We start from the raw sequence: 21922 nt of genomic DNA, 5'->3' as shown, positions 1-21922 counted from the left end.
TCAGATAAGCAGGTCGTGTGCTGGTGCCCCACTGCATACAGCAGGTGCCCTAGTTATCATTTTCTGCCCTCAAACATTTTGAGTCTGGCTTACTCCTTTAGTTTAAATATATTGTAGCAGTGATTTGCTGTTGTCAATTAACAAACGCACTCAAAATCAAAAGGTTTCTCTTTGGCGTTCTCCTGGTGTGCTCCTAACCCATGCCTTCCTGGTAAAAAACCATTCACCTTCCCCAGTGCCCGCCCATCCTCTCCAAACTACAAATATATCAAAACAAAAGCCCCGATCAATACTTACATACTCTACGATAACATTAGTGATATCAAATTGAATCCTCAAGTTCTCCCCAAACTAATAATAAATAAATGTTAAATTATCAAATTAGGAAAAGGGTGGAATGCCCTCTCCAGGTTGGGAATGAGATCCTGCCCCAAGTGGTGGAGTTCAAGTATCTTAGGGTCTTGTTCACGAGTGAGGGAAGAATGGAGCGGGAGATTGACAGGCGGAACAGTACGGGCTTTGCACATGTATGTGAATAAAACAGCAGCGTTGAAGAGAAATGATCAGCTGTTGGGCTACTCCTCATAAGGGCAAGCCACTATCTCGTCAGAGGCTATCCCACTGGATTGTGGAAGCCATCTCTCTGGCCTACCACGTTAGGGGCCTGCAGCCCCCTCAAGGCCTGAGGGCCCATTCCACTAGGAGCATGGCCACCTCTTGGGCTCTGTTTAGAGGTGTCTCAGTGCAGGACATCTATGATGCGGAGATCTGGGTGTTGCCTCACACCTTTGTCAGATTTTACAGACTGGATGTTTCAGGGCCATCTGTGGCACAATCAGTGCTGGAGACAGTCGCACCTGGGTCACTTTGAGAACTGGTGCTAAGTCTGTAATGTTTTATGGCTTTAGGATGCTCATGCAATCCGGGAGTTGTCTATATCTCCCATAGTGAAGAAAAAAAAGAACTTTGGGCCACTTGACGTAATCCCTGGTTCTTTGAAAACAGAGTAAGGTGTTTCACCTTCACATCCCTCCTTGCACAGGCATGGTAAGAAACCTGCCTAGAATGATTTGACAGAGGCGGGTTGACTGTGATAATATGAGGGGGTGTGCCCCAAGCACAGTCCGACCTGTCTGTCACAGACAGACGTGTCATTGGAGTTTCTAAACAGGTCACACCTAAGCAATTCCTATAGTGAAACACCGAATGAAGTTTGAAAAAGAACCAGGGATTACGTCAGGTAACCCAAAGTTCTGTTAATAGTACCCCTGGCTGAGGAAACAAAGGTTTCTGGCCCTTCTTTGCCTTGTGCATGGCAAACCCTGCCCTCTGTCACTCAGGGCAGATCTTCTCTCTCAGGCAGTGAGACAAATCTGACATCCAAATGCAGCTATCTTAGCTGTGGGCCTTGCCCCTCCTCAGTCTGCCTCTCAGGATCTGAATGAGGCTGTCTTGGAGACCATAAACAATGCCAGGGCATCTTTCACATGAGCTAATTACCAACCGAAATGGAAGCCATTCTCTTCTTTGTGCCAGATCAGAGGGCTGGACCCTGTCACCTGCCCTCTGGCCTCTATGCTCCACTTCCTCCAGTCTCTCCTGGAGTTGGGGAGGGCAGCCAACACCTTGAGGGTTTACACCACAGCCATCTCTGTGTTTCATGAGTCGGTAGGGTTTTTTTTTTCTGTAGGGAAGCACCCTCTAGTGTCCCAGTTCCTCAAGGGGGCCAGCCGTTTACGACCTGGTAGGTGTCTGAGAACACCATCATGGGACCTCCCTCTGGTGTTGAGTTCATTGGCTGGGGCTCGATATGAACCACAAGAGCAGATGACTCTTAAACTTCTATCATGTAAGATGACTTTTCTCTTAGCCATGTGCTCTGCTAAGACGTGGGGGAGCTAAATGCACTCTATGTGAGTGATGAAGGTTTAAGGTAGAAACATGAGAATGTCAGGGTGTCTCTCTGGCCAAATCCATTCTTCCTACCCAAGGTAGGGAGTCCTCAGACCATGAATCAGGTTATTGTGACATATGTGCAGCAGTATCATGGAGCACACCATGCACTTTTGCCAGATTTTACAGAGTCAATGTGACAATGTGACAATGATCGGCTCCACTGTTCTCATGTCGGCCACTGAACATAATGACGAGGTGGAATCTTAAGTTCCTTACGACCCTGTTGCCATGATTCACCCATGGTTAGACCATGGTGATGGTCTGAGTGAGGTCAAAATAGGTTGTAATTTATGTCCATAACTATGGATCTATGAGGCCGAACGATGACAGTCACTATCTCTTGTCACTTGGAACTGGCTGAGATGTTCCAAGCAGGAGGAAGAGGCGTCTGCTCCAAATGCACTATATGCTCTCGGGCCAGCCTTTTAAGGTCAGTCACATGACTTTGTTGCTATTATGGTCTCGAAGATAGGTCGAAGGATGGCTTCATTCATCCTTGGTTAGACCCTGGTGACGGTCATCTTTCAGTCTCATAGATCCATGGTTAGGGACAAAACTTACGTAGCAGTTCATAAAGCAAACAGCAGGTGGAGGCAGAGAGCAGTGGAGTGTTGACTTCTGGTAGATGGAGGATATGAAGGCATTGGCTGCAGCTTCTTGAGCAGATTGTTCATGTTAGAGAAGGACGACCCTGCAGAAACAAACATTGAGGGTATTGATTTTTCAGAGACTGCAGGAGGAGGTGGTGACTTCTGCTGCAAGGCAGAGGTTGGAGAGCAAGGGATGGGGTGCTGGTGAAAATAGTTGGTTGATGCTGAAGGCTTGAGTTAAAGGCATTAGTTTTGTGCTGACGGATTCATACAGAAGGTGAAGGTTGACAGTTGTTCACAATACAGAGGAGGGAAAATTTGGTGTCGTAAATGCTTGGCTCTTGCTGATAACAAATTTGGAAGAGCTACTTAAGTTTTCTGGCAAATGCTTTTGTAGGAGCCATTGAAGGTGCTGTCTTTGTACAGCAAGGCAACTTTAGTGATTGACGTCTCTTTGGAGATCCTGCAGATAGAGAATTTTTCAGAGCATCAGCTTACTTTACAATAAAGTTGCAGTTGAAGGCATTTCCCACAGATGTGTGAAGGAGGTAGCAGTGGTAGGGAATGGCTCTGCAGTTGAAGGTAGCCTCTGTGTTGTTTGGCAGATGAAGAAAGTTGCAAGCATAGGCCACAGCTTTCAGAAATCTTTGCAGGCAGAGGCTGTGGTAGCTATAGCATGTTGAGGCTTGAGCTGGAGACCTGGGAACGAGCTGTCTCTAATGTTCTTATGTTTCAACCAAATTCAGACGTTGCAAACTAAGATAGTTGCAAGTTATTGAAAGCTAATGGCTTCCTATGGTCATTGTATGTGTTAGTTGCATGATGCAGGTGTAGTTTGCTGCATGTTGTTTGCAGAGATTTGAGTTTGAAACCAGGGAGGAAATTGTTTTTGCAATACTGAAGCGCCACGGTTTCAAGCCAAACATGCACCCAGAGTTTGTTGCTCTTGGTGTTTTTGATTTCATTTTTAATTTCAGAGATAAGTTGCTGCAGTTGTTGTCTCTGAAAGTTCCTCGACTCTTTAAGGCATCAGTGGAGGAAATTGCTGGTTTTAAATACATTTCGGGTTTTTAAACATCATACCCCCTCGCCCAGGTGACCCAGCTGGGGGATCAAGTCCCAGCTTGCATCCCAGCAGCAACAAGCAAAGAGTCTCCCCTCTTCATCCAAAGCCACCTTGTGGCTTTTTCTGCGGTCCCTGGGATGGTGCGTATGGCTCCCCTCGGGTCACACCCAGTGCTGTCAGGGCTTTGCAGAGGGATTGTCCCAGGAAGCCTTGGCAGCCCACTTCAATAGCGAGGCAATGTGCCCACCGCCTATGATGTCTGCACTCGTCCACCAGCTCCTGGTTTTTGCTCATTTTCCTCTCATGGGCCTCCTCCATGTGTTCCTCCTATGGCACGGTGAGTTCACACATGATGATGTTCTTGGTGGAATCTGAGAACATGACCAGGTCAGGACGGAGTGCTGTGTAGGTGATATGTTTGGGAAATTTCAGCTGTCTGCTGAGGTCCGCTCTTAGCTGCCAATCATGGGCTGTGGAGAGCACAGATGTTGTGGAGAGCAAAGATGTTTTCACCTGGTTCTCACCGGGTTTGAGGAAGCTGATGGAACTCTCGCTGAATTTGCTGTCCTTGATGGCTGTGCTGAGCACTTCCGCAACTGCCTTAAGCACCTGGTCATGGTGCCAGTAGCGATAGCGACAATCAGCCAGAGCTTTTGGACAACTACTGAGAAGGTGTTGCAGGGATCCTCTCCCACCACACTGAGGGCAGGAAGGTGACTCAGCTTTGCCCCATGTGTGGAGAGTGGACGGGCTTGGCAAGGAACCTGACATGATGGAAGTCAGACCGCCAAAAATCTGACCAGGAGATCTTACGCTGTACCACACTCTCCCACCTTGTCCAGGCTCCTTGTTGCCCCAGTCCAACTGCCCTGCTGGCCCAGGCTTCCTCCACTCCTGAGCGAACCTCTCCCAGAAGGAGACGCTGCCTCTCCTTCCCTGTAGTTTTGCTGATGTGGCAACTCGGAAAAAAGCCCAGGCCTGCTCGTCCTGTTGCTACGTTTCCATCTAGGGACGTCTGCTACAAGCGTGATACTTCCACCTGTAGTTCTCTAGTGGCACTCCACTTCCTGCCGGTGCAGACCTCAATACCAGCTGCTGCTATTTTTGGGTCCTGGGAGTCACTGTAATGCATGGCCTCTCTTGTTCATGTCACCATGAAATCTTCAGTGAGGCCTCTGAAGAGAAGCTGTAGGACGTTGGATGCGCCATACAGCACGGTGCTGTTCAGGCTTGTAGGCGGACCAATCCACCTTCGCAAGAAGCTGCTTATCTTCTCCTCCAGGGCCTCAGCATACCACACTGGAATGTCGTACAGGAGCAAGGGCCACAGCACAGCGACACTGGTCAGCAACTCTTCCTTTCCTCCAAAACACCTTAAGGATCCTCCATAGGTGGTGGAGTAGTATTGGGCAGCGCTTATACATGCTGTGTGGAACTCCGCTTGGTCTTGGGGCAGAGGCTGATCTAACCGCTTTGCTGACTTCTTGGATCTCTTTCCAGCTTGGCTCACTCAGGTTGAACTCAGATGATGGAGGGTCTGGGTTTATCAGGGCCTGGTTGGGGCCGAGGTCCTGGTCTCTGACTGGATTTCTGAGGGTGTTGTGCAAGAAGGTGTTGATTTCTTCCCGTGAACACTCGAGGTGGCAGTTCAGTTTGTCACCAAGCAGCTTCTTGGAAAAGCTGAAGGGGGTGGCCAAATGTCTCTGCTGCATAGCTGACAATAATGGCAGTCAGTGCCCACGGCCGTTGCTCTGCATCACCACGGCTGTCTTTTGCAGAGTCATGCAGACATCTTCCCTGAACTTATGCCACTGACTCCTGTTAATAGCTAGGGGCCATTTGATCTGTTGCTCAATAGCTCTGCCTGGGTCGGGGTCAGTAGGCGCTGGGAGGGACCAGGTGCTGTGGGGTGAGTCCTGGCCGTGATCCTCCTGCGTCTCATCAGGACATGATTCTGTGTGCTGTGTTTGGCTGACCTTCTCCAGACATTTCATCCGAACTTGATGAATTTTTTGCCCATGCGGATACATTGTGCTTCACTTGTTGTCTGATCATATGCGTGGGTTGTACAACATAGGTCTGTCCACTTGGGGATCTCAACCCCCCTGTGGGGATCAAATCTCAGCTTGCATCCCAGCAGCAACAAGCCAAGGGTCTCCTCTCTTTATCCAAAGCCACCTTGAGTTTTTTTCTGAGACTGCTGTGATAGTTTTAGGTGATTTGTCTGGATCAGAAGCTCATTTTGTTTTGTAAAGCTAAAGTAAAGGCATTTGCCAAATATGTGCCGGAGGATGTAGCTGGAAACAGTTGCTTTGTTTGAATAGCATATGTTGGAGTGAAGGCATGAGCTGCATCTATGAGCCATGAATCCCAGGCAGGATGGCTTCAAGTTTTTGCTGGCAGACTTAAATTTGGAGGCTAAGATGGAAGTTTTCTTCTGAATATCGCAGGGGAGGATATCAAAAGATGATTTCTCACAATGGATGCACTTTGGTTCATCACAATTTTTGGTAGAGGCAACTGAACTTTGCTGGCAAAAGATTTGGTAGAAAGAGAGGTAGAGGCTGATATTTTCTAGTGCACTGGAGTTGCAATTCTCATGTAACAGCTATTTAGAGTCAGCTGCCTGCTTTGCTGTTTCAGGCCACAAAAGCATTGTTCGCAAATCAAAACTGAAGGCATTAGGTGGACTAAAAGTAAAGACTTAAATGTGAGGACTTTTTATAGACGAAAACTAGACTAAAATGTTTTGAGTTTTCGTCAACTAAAACTAGACTAAAAAGGATAGAAATTACAAAAATGTGACTAAAACTAAAATGCATTTTATTTAAAGACTAAAACTAAAACTAAAATTAAAAATAGCTGCCAAAATTAACTCTGGTCCAGAGTGTGGCTCCAGCGACCCCCAGCAGGATAAGCAGAACAGAAAATAAATGAAGCATGAATAGTAAAAGTAAAATACAAGAGCATTTCTCCTTTCATGTTGATGTTATATAGAGCCTTATAAGGCTTAACTGATGCCTTCTGTGTGATGCCTATGCGATGAGGGGGACCTGTGAGCCTGCGCTGAGGGAAACACACCCAGTTCTTACGCTTATGGACCTGAGTACACATTTGTGGATCGTGCATGGTGTAAGTGTTGCAAAAATCACGTATGACAGCCAATTGAGAGGCAGATTTCAGTTGTAACTGATGGCTTGTGAAGATTTTGACAACTTGAAGTAAAAAAGAGTGAGTTTTCTGAGCCAAAATTAACTAAGTCCACAATTACAATTTGGTCTACATATTTGCAGATTAGCGCACACATTTGTGGATCTCTGTACGAACTTGCAAATTTTTGCATGCATTTACAGATCTGTACACACATTTGTGTATTGTGCACTCATTTGTGTATTTGTGCATGCATTTGTGTATTTGTGCATGTATTTTCAAATCTGCCTACGCATTTGCAGATTTGTGCACAGATCTTTGTATGCATTTGTAAATACTTTTGCAACAATAATAGCTCCATAATTAGGGGAGACTGGGGACAGCTACAACAAGCTACAACCACTGCTGCAACAAGCCTTATTTCTCCAATCAGAAACATGCTAGAGTGATGACACTCATACTGCACATGCTCAGTTAGACCCTCTGCCCACCAAGAAGAGAGAGGCCATATTGAGCATCTAGTCCTGCTTGTATCAAGACAAAGCTGTCTGGGGGGTATGAAAGTAGCTTTTTTCATATGAATTAATCCAAACTTACCTAGTTTCTTTGTCATTGTTTTGTTGACTATTCAGTGACATTAGCATGTGTCAATGTCAGCGTGGCTAGCTAGCACATGATGTTTTGTCATGACTGATACCATGGGGACGGTTGCAATCGCCCCCATGCTGATTTAGTCATATCAAAACAGACCACACAGCAGTATTTTTTAAGATTTTTAGTTCAAAATAGACACATTTAATATATTTCATTGCTCATGATGAACAGAACAGGCAATCATATTATAAGACAATGAGAAACTAATCCTAATAAAAAAACAAAATAATTCTCCAAATAAATTGTTGAGCAAAAATAAGCAATTATTGTTGTATCTGTTGTGCTATGGGACAAACTAGCCACATAAATGTTCCTGTGAAAACAGGAGAAAAGTCAATTTATTTGTTGTCATATAGAGTTTTAAAACAATTTGAATTTTGTTTGCTTAAAACATGTTTAATAACATGTCCCCAATCTCCCCTACACCAGCTTGCGTTAAGATCTGACATAACATCGGTTTGGCAGATATGGACACAGCGTTGTGTTCATGGATGCCGTTTGGCCCTCTTTGGGGGGCTGGAGCAACCCTAACAATAATTACAGTTAAAACAGTGGCGAAATGGATGAAGGACTACACCACACCATTACGTTACTTTCTGTTTAATGTATAGAGCAGAGATACCCAACTCATGGTTCTCCAGTCACCTGTGGCTCTTCAGCGCCAAGTCTTATAAATAACTTTTATTTCCTTTTAATCCGTGTATTATTATCGTTGGGTGTGCGAGACAGAGGAATGTGTGGAAGTGTGAGCAGAGGAAGTCTGCCAGTGGTGCCTGTTCACACTGCAGTCAATCTCTGATTTCAAAAGGTCAGATTCCATGTGACATGCTGTTCACGCAGTCAGAAAAAAATCAGATATGAGTCACATGTGAGCAAAAAAATCAGATTCAGGTCACTTTTGACTGCAGTGTGAACGTAGCCTAAAGCTCATTCATTGAGGTGTGCTATCTTGTGTTCAAACCAAAGATTCTCATGCCTTCGTTTTAACAGTTTTCCTTAGTCATTTTCCACCGATGCTCTTCCACACTCCTATTTTCTCATGATCATTGCGATACGTGTCATCATCAGCGAGCCTCACACACACGGGTCACGTGTTGAAATTGCTCAATATCATGTGAAACTTGTCCAATCATGGGTGTTTTATTTGATCTTTAATGCACTATGATGATAAAATCCTATTAGACTGTTCTGGTGTTGATTTGTCACCTAGTGTTGATTGTTTATAAGTGACACACCCACGGGTGTTGTAGAAACGCTGATGAAAGCCGCGGGCTGAAACGCGTCCGTTTTGTTTGCTGCTCTCATTTAATTTTTTAAATAAAAGTGTAAAACTTTATGACGAGTGCTGATCGTTTGGTTTTTGCACTATGATAATAAACACAGTGAAAAGAGCAGAAACAGGAAGCCAAAGCTAAAGAATGAGGAGAGGTGGAACGATGTGTCTACAGGCCATGATATGAATACTTTTTATAGGCACTGTATTTGCAATTTCCCCTTGTGTTGAAGCTTTTAATTTTTTTCTTTACGATATTTATGTGCACTTTTACATGAACGACATATTAATATTGAGTTTGGTACCTCATTTATAGAAAAAATGTGAACTCAGAGCTAAAGACAGCAAGGATGCTGCTTATTGTCTTACTGATATCATCAACTGCAGGTAGAATATTAGGAAACTGAAATATTTACACATAAATAAAGAGGTCAGAGTGTCAGATTTTTATTGTTTATTGCAGTAAGCTTCTAAACAGACCTTTAATTATGCACCCCTAAAAATTAGACGATTATTGACTAGAATAAAGACAGTTTTTTTTTAGATTTATTTTGGGGCTTTTAACGCCTTTATTGATAACAGAGGACAGTGGACAGAATTGGAATTAGGGATGAGAGAGCTGGGGAGAGTGCCACAGGCCTGATTTGAACCCGGGCCAACCACGTACATGAAGCGCACCTTAAACCAGTAGTAGTAGGCCACCTGTACCCAAATAAAAACAGTTTTTATTAAAGATTTTACCAGCACCATGTTTACATCTTAAAAAAGCATTGATTGTGTATGTGTTTTACTACTACTACTACTACTACTACTTAATGCAAGAAAACAAGTGCATATGCAGAAATCATGAAATATATAGGTTCAAACAAATTATAGCGAGTCAGATTTCTATATATTATCTGACCAGTTTAGAGCATGAGCACATTAATTCTAAACATCTGCTCCATAGGCTATCCTTTATCTATTATCAGATGGCCTAATCCTCTAGTTTGCCACCACCCCTTCTCACACCCACTCAGCGTCAGTTTCATCTATCTCATTTTATCTTGTCCTCAAGCCCACTGGTACGCCACACTGGATCACCAGGACGTTTCCATGATCTGTGAATGGAAATCCAGAGGACTGCAACACCATAGGCCACCAGGAGCATTCCCATAACATTGGCAAAAATCGCCTCAGGGGGAGAATCCATGTAATTTGGCTCTTTCCTGAATAAGGAGGATAAAATGATAACAAACACCGGTTACAAAAACTGTTAGGTATCACTCTCACTTTTTAAAACATGTTTAATTTAAAGCAGATTTTTATAGTGATGCTTACAGGCCAAAAATGAGTCTCTCTGTAATGCCAATGAGTGACACCGAGATGGCGCTACCAAAGAGAAAACGTCCGAGGAACGTGTGGAGGGGCATGAATGCTTCCTTCAAGGAGTCTGGGGTGATCGGCAACAAAAAGATGCAGGCTGAAAGAACCATCTGTTCAATGAAGAGAAAAACAAAAATATTTAGTCTGCAAATTTCTGCTTTATGCCTGATTTTTGAGTTTTTCTTGTAATAGTTTAAGGCAAACTTCAACAAGAGCAGATCTTCCTCACCAAGTAACATATACTTGCCAGCTTTGTTGGTCCTATTTCCTAAGTTAAGAAGTCTTATGAAGAGAGAACACCAGTTAGTATATTTGCTTGACATTATATCCCTGTTTTCTTTTAATGTATGTTTTCAACATAATGAGGGAGAAAAGCTGTTAAAAGTGGCACTGCCCGCCTGCTTTACTCCACGAGCACACAATGAAAGAGTTCAGTGGTGGATGAGTGAGAGAGAGGGAGCGTGGTGTGCATGTGTTATGAACAGGTGGAGGAAAAAGAAGCAGATACTTCGGCTGTTGTAATACAATTGTGCATCCCTGATGAAATAATGTGTTTTCCTAAATGGTAGAGCAATGAAAACAGTCTAGACCAGGGTTCCTAACTTTTCAGCCAGTGACTTCAAGAATACAACCAGAGGCTGAGGACTTCTAACATCCCTTGAAGGGGTTAAAGCTATTGTTAACAATATTCTCTTCTCTCCTATTTTTTGATTTCTTTCACCTGCTCAAACCTGCTCAGCTGCTCCCCATCAGCTTATCAAGCTCCACTGTAATTCAACAGCCACTCATTACCAGCTCATATATCAGTCACAGTGGTACACACCTAAGGCCTTTTTTGTGTTTTTTAGGGCTGCTAACATTAACACTAAATGCTTGGGATTAATCTTGAAACCTTAACATGTTAAAAAAAAATAATAATGCAATTTAATCATATGACTAAGTTTGACCACAACTGCTCCTGTAGTCCTCCAGCACGGATGTTTATGTGCCTGAGGGTGAAGAGGTGAGAGGGTCAGACACAGCCAGCAGTGATGAGTGAGGAGAAAGACCCAGGTATGCTTAATGGCAATTTTATTTTCAAAAAGCTGGAGAATGTTAGTTAAGATAAAAACCAAATTGTGGGTACATGCTGCAGTGATGAACTGTGTTTACACCGAAGCACGAGTTGCAAGTTCCACCTTCAGGTAAAGCACATCTTTGCTAATGTTAGCAAAGATGCTAACAACATCACGGGATCAAGCCATGGTCATACCACTCGCTTCAGCTGCTTCAGGACAGTTTTCCTCTTCAGCTGCTCAGATCAATACTGAAAGTGCTCCTAAACTTGAGCAAGTCCTGTTTGTTAACAATATTAACCCACTGTAGAAATCTGTGGTGGAACTGGCAAAATTGAAGTTAATTAGCGAACTTTAGGAGCTGAAGATGGAAAATATGATGTGTTCAGGTAACCTCAGTAAATTAGACAACTATATTCTTTATGTTATGTGTTTAAATGTCAAATAAAAATGTGAAAATTTAGTTTTTGATGAGAAACTTCAATAAATAGTTATGAATATGTGTTTATATCTAAGGGATATACAATAGATGTGACAGACTGAATCATAGCCTTTTTAACTCAAGTACTACTCAGCTAAGACAACTTGTAGTTTAAATACTTACCCTTATTTTGTCTTTCCACCAAACTATAGAAAGTATTAATAGTGGTATCGATAAGGACTCACATCAGCACTTTCAATGTGCTGTACATAGAATTAAAAGAATAAAAATAAAACACTTGACAATAACAACCTTTAATAAATATAAAAACATGAAAATATACTTAAATTATTTAAAAAATGCTGTGGTTAATCATAATTAACACTAGTTTTTTTTTGCAAATTGCTGTTTTGCAATACTTTGGCTTCAAGTTTTTGCTCCATGCCTTTTTTTTACCTGAACCAAACTGCCTTCTTTGTGCCCCAGGATTCTTGCCCCCCCCTCCTGCTGGCAACTCTCATCCGTGCCGTGCCTAGGCCCACCTCGTCCTTCCAAGCCGGGGCCGCAAAGCGTGCGGCGCCGAAGCACGAAAAACAATTGCACTCACATTGGCCAAACGTACCGGATTTTAGGCTGAAACGGGCCCAGGCACAGTACGGATGGCCTAGTGTGAGTGCACCCTTAATCCACATCAGCCAAGCATTCTCCAGCCATCTGCTACAATAAAGATCCCTACTCTAACCACTCAGGCTTGGAGTGCTGCATTTGTCCAGTCTGTTAATAGAATGAAATCTGTTAATAGAATGAAAAATAACGAGTATAGCCTGTTTAAATGCTTTTTAAAAATTGTATGCTTTTTAACTTACTGTCCCTTTTGGGTCTCAACCCTGACACAAGTCCCTTATTCATGAAAAACTAAAACTAATAAAAACTGAATCAAAGCCTTTTTGCAGAATAGAAGTAAACTAACAAAACCAACAGTAAAACTAATGAAACTTCAGGTGAAATTTAGAACAAAAGATGAAAAATCCCCAAAAATTATACTTTGGTGTAGACTTATACTGTTGTTGTAAAGGAGATGACATTTATCATTAATCGGCGCTCTATGAAGATGAACTGACTGATTGTGAAGCACATTGCACTGAAATGTGCTATCCAAAGGATGTTTGGTTTGACATTAATATTTTACAAGACAAAATAAGAAGCAAAACCAGGAGCAATTCTTGTCTTTCCTCTGCAGATCATTTAAAACAGTTGTTTATTGATTATCATGAAGTTATTCTATTTACCTGCAGACTGAAGAGGGCAACAGCTGTCAGGCCCAGCCAGCTGTGTAGGCTGAACAAGTCGGGGAAATTGGAGGCACCTTGAGAACGAAAAACAGCTCTGAATGAAATCACAGCACAGGTGAGGGCGAGCAGATTCAAGCCTGCGTGGATGTACTTCACAGATTCTCTGCTGAGCTGCTGAGTCCAGGGGAGCCTGTAGGAAAGGATGGCTGCAAGAGAAGGATATCCAGGATCAATCAACAAAAACTTAGCATAACAATCATGCAGATTTAAACATTTTCACACAACTAAATGTTTGGGTTTTTTCTGTAAAGTAGGCTCATCTTTGTTCTGGGTATTTGTATGTACATGTTGAAGTTAAAAAGGTAAATTTGTAGGAAGCATCTTTGGACCCAAAAGTGGGTTGAAATGTGTGACTTGAAGAGAGTCTAGTATGCATGGAAACATCCAGCCATATGTTTTATTCTCATAAATAAAAAAATCAAAATCTACTTTATTTAAAAAGCACTTTACAAACAACACAGTTGATTGAAAGTGCTTTACATCTTACATACAGAAAACCAAATTTAAAGAAGGAAAAGCAAACAGAGTAAAACCAAGAAGTGGCTGAATGTAAACTTGAATGTTTTTAAAATGTGCTATATAAATAAAGTGGATTGGATTGAATGTGAATCATAACTTAAATAGCACTGTTCATAATCAGAATAATTGCAAAATCAAAATTGCAACAACATCTGTGATTATATCATCATCATTACTTTCATCACTTGTCATAACAAGATTCATGGGCCTACTTTGAAAATTGCCTGAATTTTTTGCAGTCAAATCCAGTTATTCAACTCAAGTTATATTCATACATCTTTTTAATTAAAGTCAATCAATTTTCTAAGTTTTTCCAACAATTTTCTTTTCAGACACTGTTTTATACAATAACGTAGATCAGTGGTTCCCAACCAGCAAACATCTAGAGGTTATCTATTTTCTGAACTCATTATTACAAACATAATGTACAACTATTTATTAAGGCAGGTTTGTCAAACTCAAGGCCCGGGGGCCCGAATCAGGCCCATGATTTAGTTATACCTGGCCTGCAAGACCATATAATATTTAAATCATAACTTGCCCACCAGTATGAGGTCCGTAGATATCCTCTTGTATAAAAATGTGAACTTGACAATTTCAATATCTTGCAGTCAGAAAAATGTGAAAGAGTAGCATGTAAAAGTAATAAGATATAAAGTCAAGAATGTAGAAAATGAAATCAATTCATGTTTTCATTTCAGATTTTCAATTTTGCATCCCACAATTACGACTTAAACTTATGATTCTGACTTTTTATCTCATGTTTTGACCTTTTCAATTCATAATTTTGACTTTCAATCTCATATGTCGACCTTTTTGAGAGTCACAATTTAAACTTTCAACTCATATTTTGACCTTTAAAACCCATGATTTGAATTTTATCTCATATTTCATTCTATAAAACATGATTAGGACTTTGTATTTTATATATTTGCCCTTTAAAACATTATTTTGACTTTTTATCTCAGATTTTGAGCCTTTAAACTTTTCATTTTGACTTGTTTAAAATTGCAAAATCATTTATCTTTAGTGCTTAGTTTTTTGGGTTTTTTTCAAGAATTCATGGCTGGTAAAAAAAAAAATGAGGCTGACAGTTTATGATTAAATGTTGACCCCTGTATTAGGGCCACCCAAAAACATAAGAAAATCTTAACGAAAAAGAGGATGCTAATTTTTGAGAAAAAAAAATTAATGGGAAAAAAATATATTTTTTGAGATTATTAATTTCTATACTTAGAAGAAAAAAAACTCAAAGTCGTAAATGCTGACATCAGAGACTAAAAAATGTAATTGTTTTTGCATTATACATTTATCAAAAATAAGAAATTTAAAGAAACTTTTCTGACAACAGTGGCTGGATTTTCAACTTTCAGAATATATTATCTTGTATTATCTCTATGTAGGCTATTATTTCCTCTAGGTTGGCCCTAATATGCTGCCATAATAATAGAAAGTTAATACATAGACCCTTTTTCAAGAGTGGGTGTAGGCGTATTAGGTAGGGATGTTCTCAATTTAAATAATTAAAATTTTATGGTAATCTTTCCAAGTGAGTCAGAGGGGGACTTAGCTTTTCTTTAATATGAGTAGATTGATGAATAAGATCATGTAAATTGTGTTATTTATTGTGCACCTAACAGAAGACTAACCCCATGAAGCTTAAAAGCAATATTTGTTTTAGTTTACGCCTATCTTCAAGTATTTATCTAAAGTTTTTTTCTGAAGAAACCAAACTCTTCTCACCAATTCCATTCAAGAAAATGAAGCCAGAGAGCTGCAACACAGGATGCCAGTTGAAATTGGCTTGTCCTCCATCCCAGGCTAGACCCTCTCTGTAGTGGAGAACCCACCTCAGCACAAAAAGCACCGTCGCAAAGCCGAAAGCAAAGGCAGCCAACAGAGCAACCGTTAATTGTTTTTGATTCTCCATCACGCAGGTGTTAAAGCATCAGAAGGGCATGACTGAACTGCAGCAGGAGTTTCCACCTTTTCACCTCAGAATGGATTTTTAAACGGAGGCAAGGCAGGACAGATCAGGGTCACATGACCCAAGGCAGAGGCGTACAGTTTCAGAATGAACTGTTAGACCTCTAAGAGGAGGTTCATTTGATTAGTTCCAGGAAGGAGACTGTTTTTTTTATGGTTCAGTGTCCTCATCCAAAAGCTTTAGGTGTGGCAGGTGAGATAAGGTAAATCAAACAAAGAAATAAGCCCTTCAAAACGTTTCTAAAATATTTCCCTGGACGTTTATTTCCTTCTTAGCCTTGTTGAGCCATTTTCTCACAAATTGTCCTGACTACACATGATACGAGCAAGCATCAGCAACAAAATCACCTGGATTCCTGCCGCAGTATCCGCACTGTTTTTGTCCCATGGTCTTATTCTCACTGTCCTCTTTTTCCCTCACATGGACAAGGAGCAAGGAAAAAGGGACATGACAAGGCATCAGGACTGTCGGACAGGAATCTCTCCTCAACTTTCTTCCACTTTTTCCATTTAACAGAGTTTGTCAGAATGCTCAAAACAAAAATGCTATACTGTATGTAATACTGCTTACAAGGGGAGTCTGAAATTCCTAGGTATGAGAGTTACTTTCTTAACGGATCCAGTGTGGACAGTAAGCGGGCAATGCTTACGCTAGCATGTTGTGAGGACACGGTGTTGGGTTCATCCATCACCATCTGCTTAGCTTCAGCCATTGTATCAAGTGATGGGCTAAGTGGCTTTTAAACTTTGCCACAAAACTGCTACTACACTTAATGCAAAAAAAGCCACCTCCTGCTAAAGTTATACAGGTCAGGACCGACCTGCAAAACCTAATTATAAACTGTTAAATATAGGCAAGTAAACAGCCTCTTTACAGGAACAAAGCCTGTCCTCCATGAAAATATTCTATCAGAGAAAACAAACCTTATGTAGCTATAAAGCTAACATCGCTAACGTAGCTAAAGCTTAGCTCACAAACCAGCTATGTCAGCTATTTTATCTACAATGATATGTTATTTATGTTTGCTAAAGCCCACAATGCTAAATCTAACTTGGCTGCATCGGCCTATTTAATAGGGTTCATTTTGTAGCTTAGCTTTAGCTAAAGATAGCAAAGCTAAAGCATGCTGCCATTCATGTAACTACTTATAAAACAGGTCTGTACATAATTTAATCCCAGATTACACTGACCATTTTTTTCTGTTTCATTTATAAAGTGTTTCTTAGTCTATAATGTTTGCAGTGTGGTTATTTCATAAATGTAACAGCCAGACTTTGTTTATGAAAAAAAGTTGAATTAAAAACGAACCTAAAACTGGAAATACTGTGTATCAGTAAATTCCGCACTTATGTTCTCACAGAGATGGTGTTTGAGAGTAGCTGTCAGCGATAGCAGCCAGAGCCCTCTTCAAATTGGTGACATAGTTGATTTTGTACTGTTAGCATGCTAATGAGTAAGCTAAGGTTAGCAACCGCTTGCTAGCTTATTAGTCATTGCAGCAAATTTCAATCAAGAAATAAGCATTTAAGGCAAAATATGCTGTTAACATTAAAAGGGATATGAATTCAAATGTGAGTGGAAAAAAAACTGTCAGATTCCAATCGAGTGTCCAGACAACATGACAAACCTGCAAGCCAGACATCATAGCAATAGCATTAGTTTAAGATTTTTTCCCCTTAATAGATAAAATCATCATTTAGAAACTAAATTTTCTATTAATTTGTGCTGTCTTTGTGAAATATTGAAATTGGTTTGATGATCTGACACATTTAAGTGTGATAAATAACCAAAAAGATTAGGAACAAAACAGGGGCACATACTTTTTCACAGCACTCTGCTCTACACTGATTTATTCCCCTTTTCTTAAAAAAAAAAAAATCCTGACAGCATTTCAATTTAGTGCAGCAAATGGGGAAAATCCTCATCTTCAGATTGCACAAAGATAATTAAAATGTGAGATGATGCAGGGCTACATATTTTTTAATAGTTTGATTCTGTTTTGTTATATTCCATATTTACCTAAAATTACATAGTAGTAGTACATAGTAGAGATCTTTCAAAAACTTGTTTAAAACTAAAAATGTTATTGTTATTTATTTGGCAAATAACAAATTGAAACAACTATGTAGTCCTTTTTCACACATAATAACCAAAAAACTTCATATTTTGTGTGGCCTCCTTTGCCTTTGATAACAGCTTGGATTCTTGCTGGCATTGTTTTTATGTACTTTTCCACAGTCTCTTTTGTTATTGAGTTCCAAATAGTTTCTAGCTGTTCCCACAGACTTGCTTTAGATAAAACTTTTGTGCCATCAATCTTTGAATCCACTAAATCCCAAATTTGTTCAATAGCATTCAAATCCGGTCTTTGACTTGGCCAGTCCATCAGTTCCAGTACTCCAGATTCCTTTTTTCTTGCTCAAATAGTCTCTGCGCAGCTTAGAAGTATGCTTGGGGTCACTGTCATGTTAGGGGCTAGGGGCAACGCACGAGCCACGAGCCACTATTGTTCTTCTGTGCATTTATTTTTCATTCTTCATCTTCAAAATTTCTTCATCGGACAAAATTTCGGCGCGCAACTCCTCCTAGGGGTTTGAGAAAACCCCTGCAAATTATACATCAAAACATGTGTAGTTTTTTCCCGATCGTTGTGCTATGTCTTTTCTAAGAGATTTGCCAATTTTTCGCAAAGTTATTTGCAACAAACTGCAAAAAAAGTCCCGTTTGAAATGAATGGGGAGAGGGACAAAGAAACCACAAAAATAGTTTTTTTTTTTACCACCCCTACTGCTTCGCCATACTTTCCCATACACGAATCATTCAAACTTTAAAATGCAGGTATTTTGTCCTGTCTTCAGGAATGTCTTTGTTATGATGATGGGGTTTACGGGTTTCGATTGCAAAGTCTTCAAAACTGTGCGTTGACTGAAAATGCTTAAAAATCGCCCCGCTAGAGTGGGTGATGTCATCACCCTTGAGGCTAGCAGAGCTGACACATCAACGGACAATTTTGTGAACAACTACTGACTACGGCCACAAATCTAACACCACACACATAAAATATATATCAAAACAGAGGAAATCTTGTCCCACTACTGTCAAACCAAGAACCAAGAACCACCCCCTGGCCTCATTTTTCGCACAATCAACACCAAAATAACATCAGTGCTAGTTCCAAGCCTGCAGATGCTCACACCTAAATCTGTTTGATGATAGCATGTATGGTGTTTGCACACAGAGAGGAGAAAGAGTGTGTTCACAAGCAAAATCACCCCAAACTGCTGCCTTCTCTCACAGGTGTAACTGCTCACTGTGATCACTGATGATGATGTCATCGCTGATTAACACACATACAGCCCTCAATGAGCTCTGATCACGCACACACATGGAGCTGTTCCAATAAAGCAGCCCATTTAAACAATGCTTTAACAGGATGGTGGGACACTGTGGGTTGCTTCTCATCCACATACAGACCCCCATAAAGTCTTTGGCGACATCAGTCGCCAAAGACAGCCACACATATATCCCATATGAAGTGAATGGGAGAGATTGTGCATTTGTGTGTGTCATTGCACGAAAGCGTGCATGTGTGTGTGTTTGTGTGTGTGTGTTAAAGTTACATGCATGTGTGAATCTGCACAAACTTCTTAGCCTCATGTTTCAGGAACTGCTATTAAACTATGACCAGGCCACATGAGTAAGAGAGACAGACACACTGTTTCATTAGATGGATTTCATTGTTTTGTATCACCGCCACATCCATTTGTAGTCATAATGTTACCTCAGCTCATAGGGAGGGCCATCACCACCAGGTATATCAAGAAGACAGCTGAAGCTCAGGTGCCAGGTGATCAGCATCAGCTAATCAGGCCACACATGACTTAGGTCGTGTTCCCACCTGATAGTCCGGGGACTCGGGCCATTTTGGAACAAAAATGGCAACATTGTTGCACTTTCCTTTGGTTTGGTTTGCATTCATACTGCTCTCTTTGGTCAAGCGGACCAAACCGTCTGAACACCTACAACCTCTGCCTGCTAGGGGCGCTCTCGCCAAAAAACGGCGACCAAGAAGAAAAGAAGGCATAGAAGAAGATGAAACTCCTTCCGCCGGTCTTTTCTTCCACATAAACAATGGAAAAACACAGAATTTACACTGTCTTGTGGTTTCTGCTCTTGCATTTCGGCATTATGAGCAGCCGGCAAGGTGGTGAGCTGTCCAGCATGTCGTCCTTTACAAGAGACGAATAAATCAGCACGGACTACGACGTGTTGCCATGGTACATATACGAAGCAAGGTACCGACTTGTATTTGAGCTTATTAAATCACATATAAATCCATATATGATTACAGTTTATGCCTGCCTTTGGTTCACAAGTTGGTCTGCTTTGCATTCACACCTCCAACAAACCGCACCAGGGTTCGTAAGGAAGCGGACCGAGACCCACTGTTTCAGGTGGACCAGAGTCCGCTTGTTTGATCTGTACCAGAGTTCATGTGAGCATTCACACCACTCGAAACGAACCGGACTATCCGGGAAAATGGACCAGAGTTTGGTTAAAGTGGACCAAACAGCTCTGGTGTGAACGTACCCTACAACACATGAATGAAGTCTCCTGTCATGTACAGTGTTTCTCAACCATTTCACCTAGTCATTGTCCAGCTTCATGCTGCTTCAGCCTGGACTTTGACATGACCTTGTATTGACAAGTCAGGTCTATTGTCATAAATCACCCTGCGATGAAACTGGCACGGCTCCCCGAGCCCCTCTTGCGATTTCTGCTTGTGGAAATTGTCTAGTTGGTATATAAACCCACAACCAATCAGATTCAGTCCAGAAGGGATTCCATGATGCACTAAGATGTTGTGGTAGATGTTCTTGTTCATGATACCATCCATTTTCACTAATTTGCCCACGCTGTATCCACAAATGGAACCCCATACCATAATGGAATCTCCACTGTGTTTCACTGTGGGTGCAATGCATCTGGCATCAAAACGTTCTCCAGCTTTTCTGCAGACATAAACACAACGATGCTGACCGAAGAGTTCAAACTTGGACTGGTCCTTCCAGAGTACCCTCTTCCAGTCATCAACAGTCCAGTGTTTGTGATCCCTGGCAAATCTGAGGCGTTTCTGGATGTTTGCAGGCCTCAATAATGGCTTCTTAGCAGCTGTTCTTCCCTTTAAGCCTTGTTCCGTCAGTCGTCTGCTTATGGTCATTCTGGAGACTTTCTCAGACTCTGATCTAGAAGCATTCATCTCTGCCTGAAGATCAGCAGTGGTCTTCCTTCTGTCTCTAGTACTTAAAATCTTGAGGTATCTGACATCTGCTTCAGTTAACTTTGGTTTCCTGCCTCTTCTTTGGCTCATTTTGTAAGTACCAGTCTCTGCAATTGACTCCAAAGCATACTTGACCACACTGTGAGAACACTTTATTTCTTTCCCTATTTGTCTCAGAGACCATCCAACATCATGAAGTGCTTTAATGTGGACTCTTTCATTTTCATTGAGCTCTCCAAGTTTTACAATTTTGAACAGGAATGAGGAATTTCAAACTGAATTCACCTTTTTATACCCAAATTTGAGCCAGCTCACTGGGCTTCTCTGAGAAGTCAGAAATGAATCAAGCATAACATTCAACCACTAAAACTCATTTTTCTATTCAGGAATGCAAGGAAATAACTATAATTTGACATATTAATAAAGAAATATTGATGTGCTTTACTATTTTTCAGTTTTTTTGTAAATCAGTATACATTTGAAAATTCATGGATAACAATAATAATTATATTTTAGCATTAAAAATTTCATTTGGGTTAAGGAGCTTCTAAATATTGGTTTATTAACCATTGCAGAAACATCAAAAATGATTTTGGTAATTACCAATGCTGTTTACTTAGGGCAGCTGTGGCATAAACCTTACTTTGGGAAGTGGTCTAATAAATTTGTTAAGTATATAAATATATATATTTTTTTACAACTCTTATGTATCCTTTAGTTAGACATATTTTGTGATGTATTGTGATATAATTTTCTTGCAATATATCGATTAGCGCAGAAGCACTGTATTGTGATAACAACAGTATCGTGGACCGTGTATCGTATAAAGGTATAATGAGGTACCCGATTCCCACCCCTAGTTCTGAGCGCTCTGGGTAGAAAAAAAAACCCATTGTCAGCTGTTTTTGGTGCAGGGCTTTAAGTGCACACAGTTGAAAACTGTTCAACCTTCTGATCAGTGCTGCACTTATCAGTGTCACTTTTCCCTCACTTATCAATCAAAATCAAGAAGGGGCGGGACTTCTGGCAATACTGGAAGAGAAACCAGTCTAACTTGTCCGTCATCTTTTCTTGAGGAGAGTTTTAATGTCTGCAGCTGCAGCCTGTCTCTGCTGCGTGATACTGCATTGAAATACAGAAATAAGCAAGATATAAAATAGAGCTATTTTTGAACAATGTTACAGATTCTATATTTTTTGATGACGTGGCAACAATAAGCACTGACGAGAATCGCTCTAAAAAGGAGGATATCA

General features: G+C 41.0%; 1 protein-coding gene and 1 pseudogene across 1 annotated transcript; both read right to left on the bottom strand.

The window, feature by feature from the left end:
* Positions 1–3658: 3658 nt before the first annotated feature.
* LOC121519897 lies at positions 3659–5324 on the bottom strand (annotated as a pseudogene).
* Positions 5325–9180: 3856 nt separating this feature from the next.
* On the bottom strand, positions 9181–15331 carry LOC121520658 (plasma membrane ascorbate-dependent reductase CYBRD1-like). Its single transcript, XM_041804216.1, has 4 exons — positions 15145–15331; positions 12820–13028; positions 10010–10164; positions 9181–9897 (listed from the first exon to the last, which is right to left on the bottom strand). The coding sequence occupies exons 1-4, from the start codon at positions 15329–15331 to the stop codon at positions 9726–9728; spliced, it is 723 nt and encodes a 240-aa protein (XP_041660150.1). The 3' UTR covers positions 9181–9725.
* Between the last annotated feature and the right edge of the window lie 6591 nt (positions 15332–21922).

Source organism: Cheilinus undulatus, linkage group 13 (genome assembly GCF_018320785.1).
Source record: "Cheilinus undulatus linkage group 13, ASM1832078v1, whole genome shotgun sequence".
NCBI classification, from domain to species: Eukaryota; Metazoa; Chordata; class Actinopteri; order Labriformes; family Labridae; genus Cheilinus; species Cheilinus undulatus.
The sequence above is the reverse complement of the archived record's forward strand: the minus strand, read 5'-3'. Positions and strand labels throughout refer to the sequence as shown.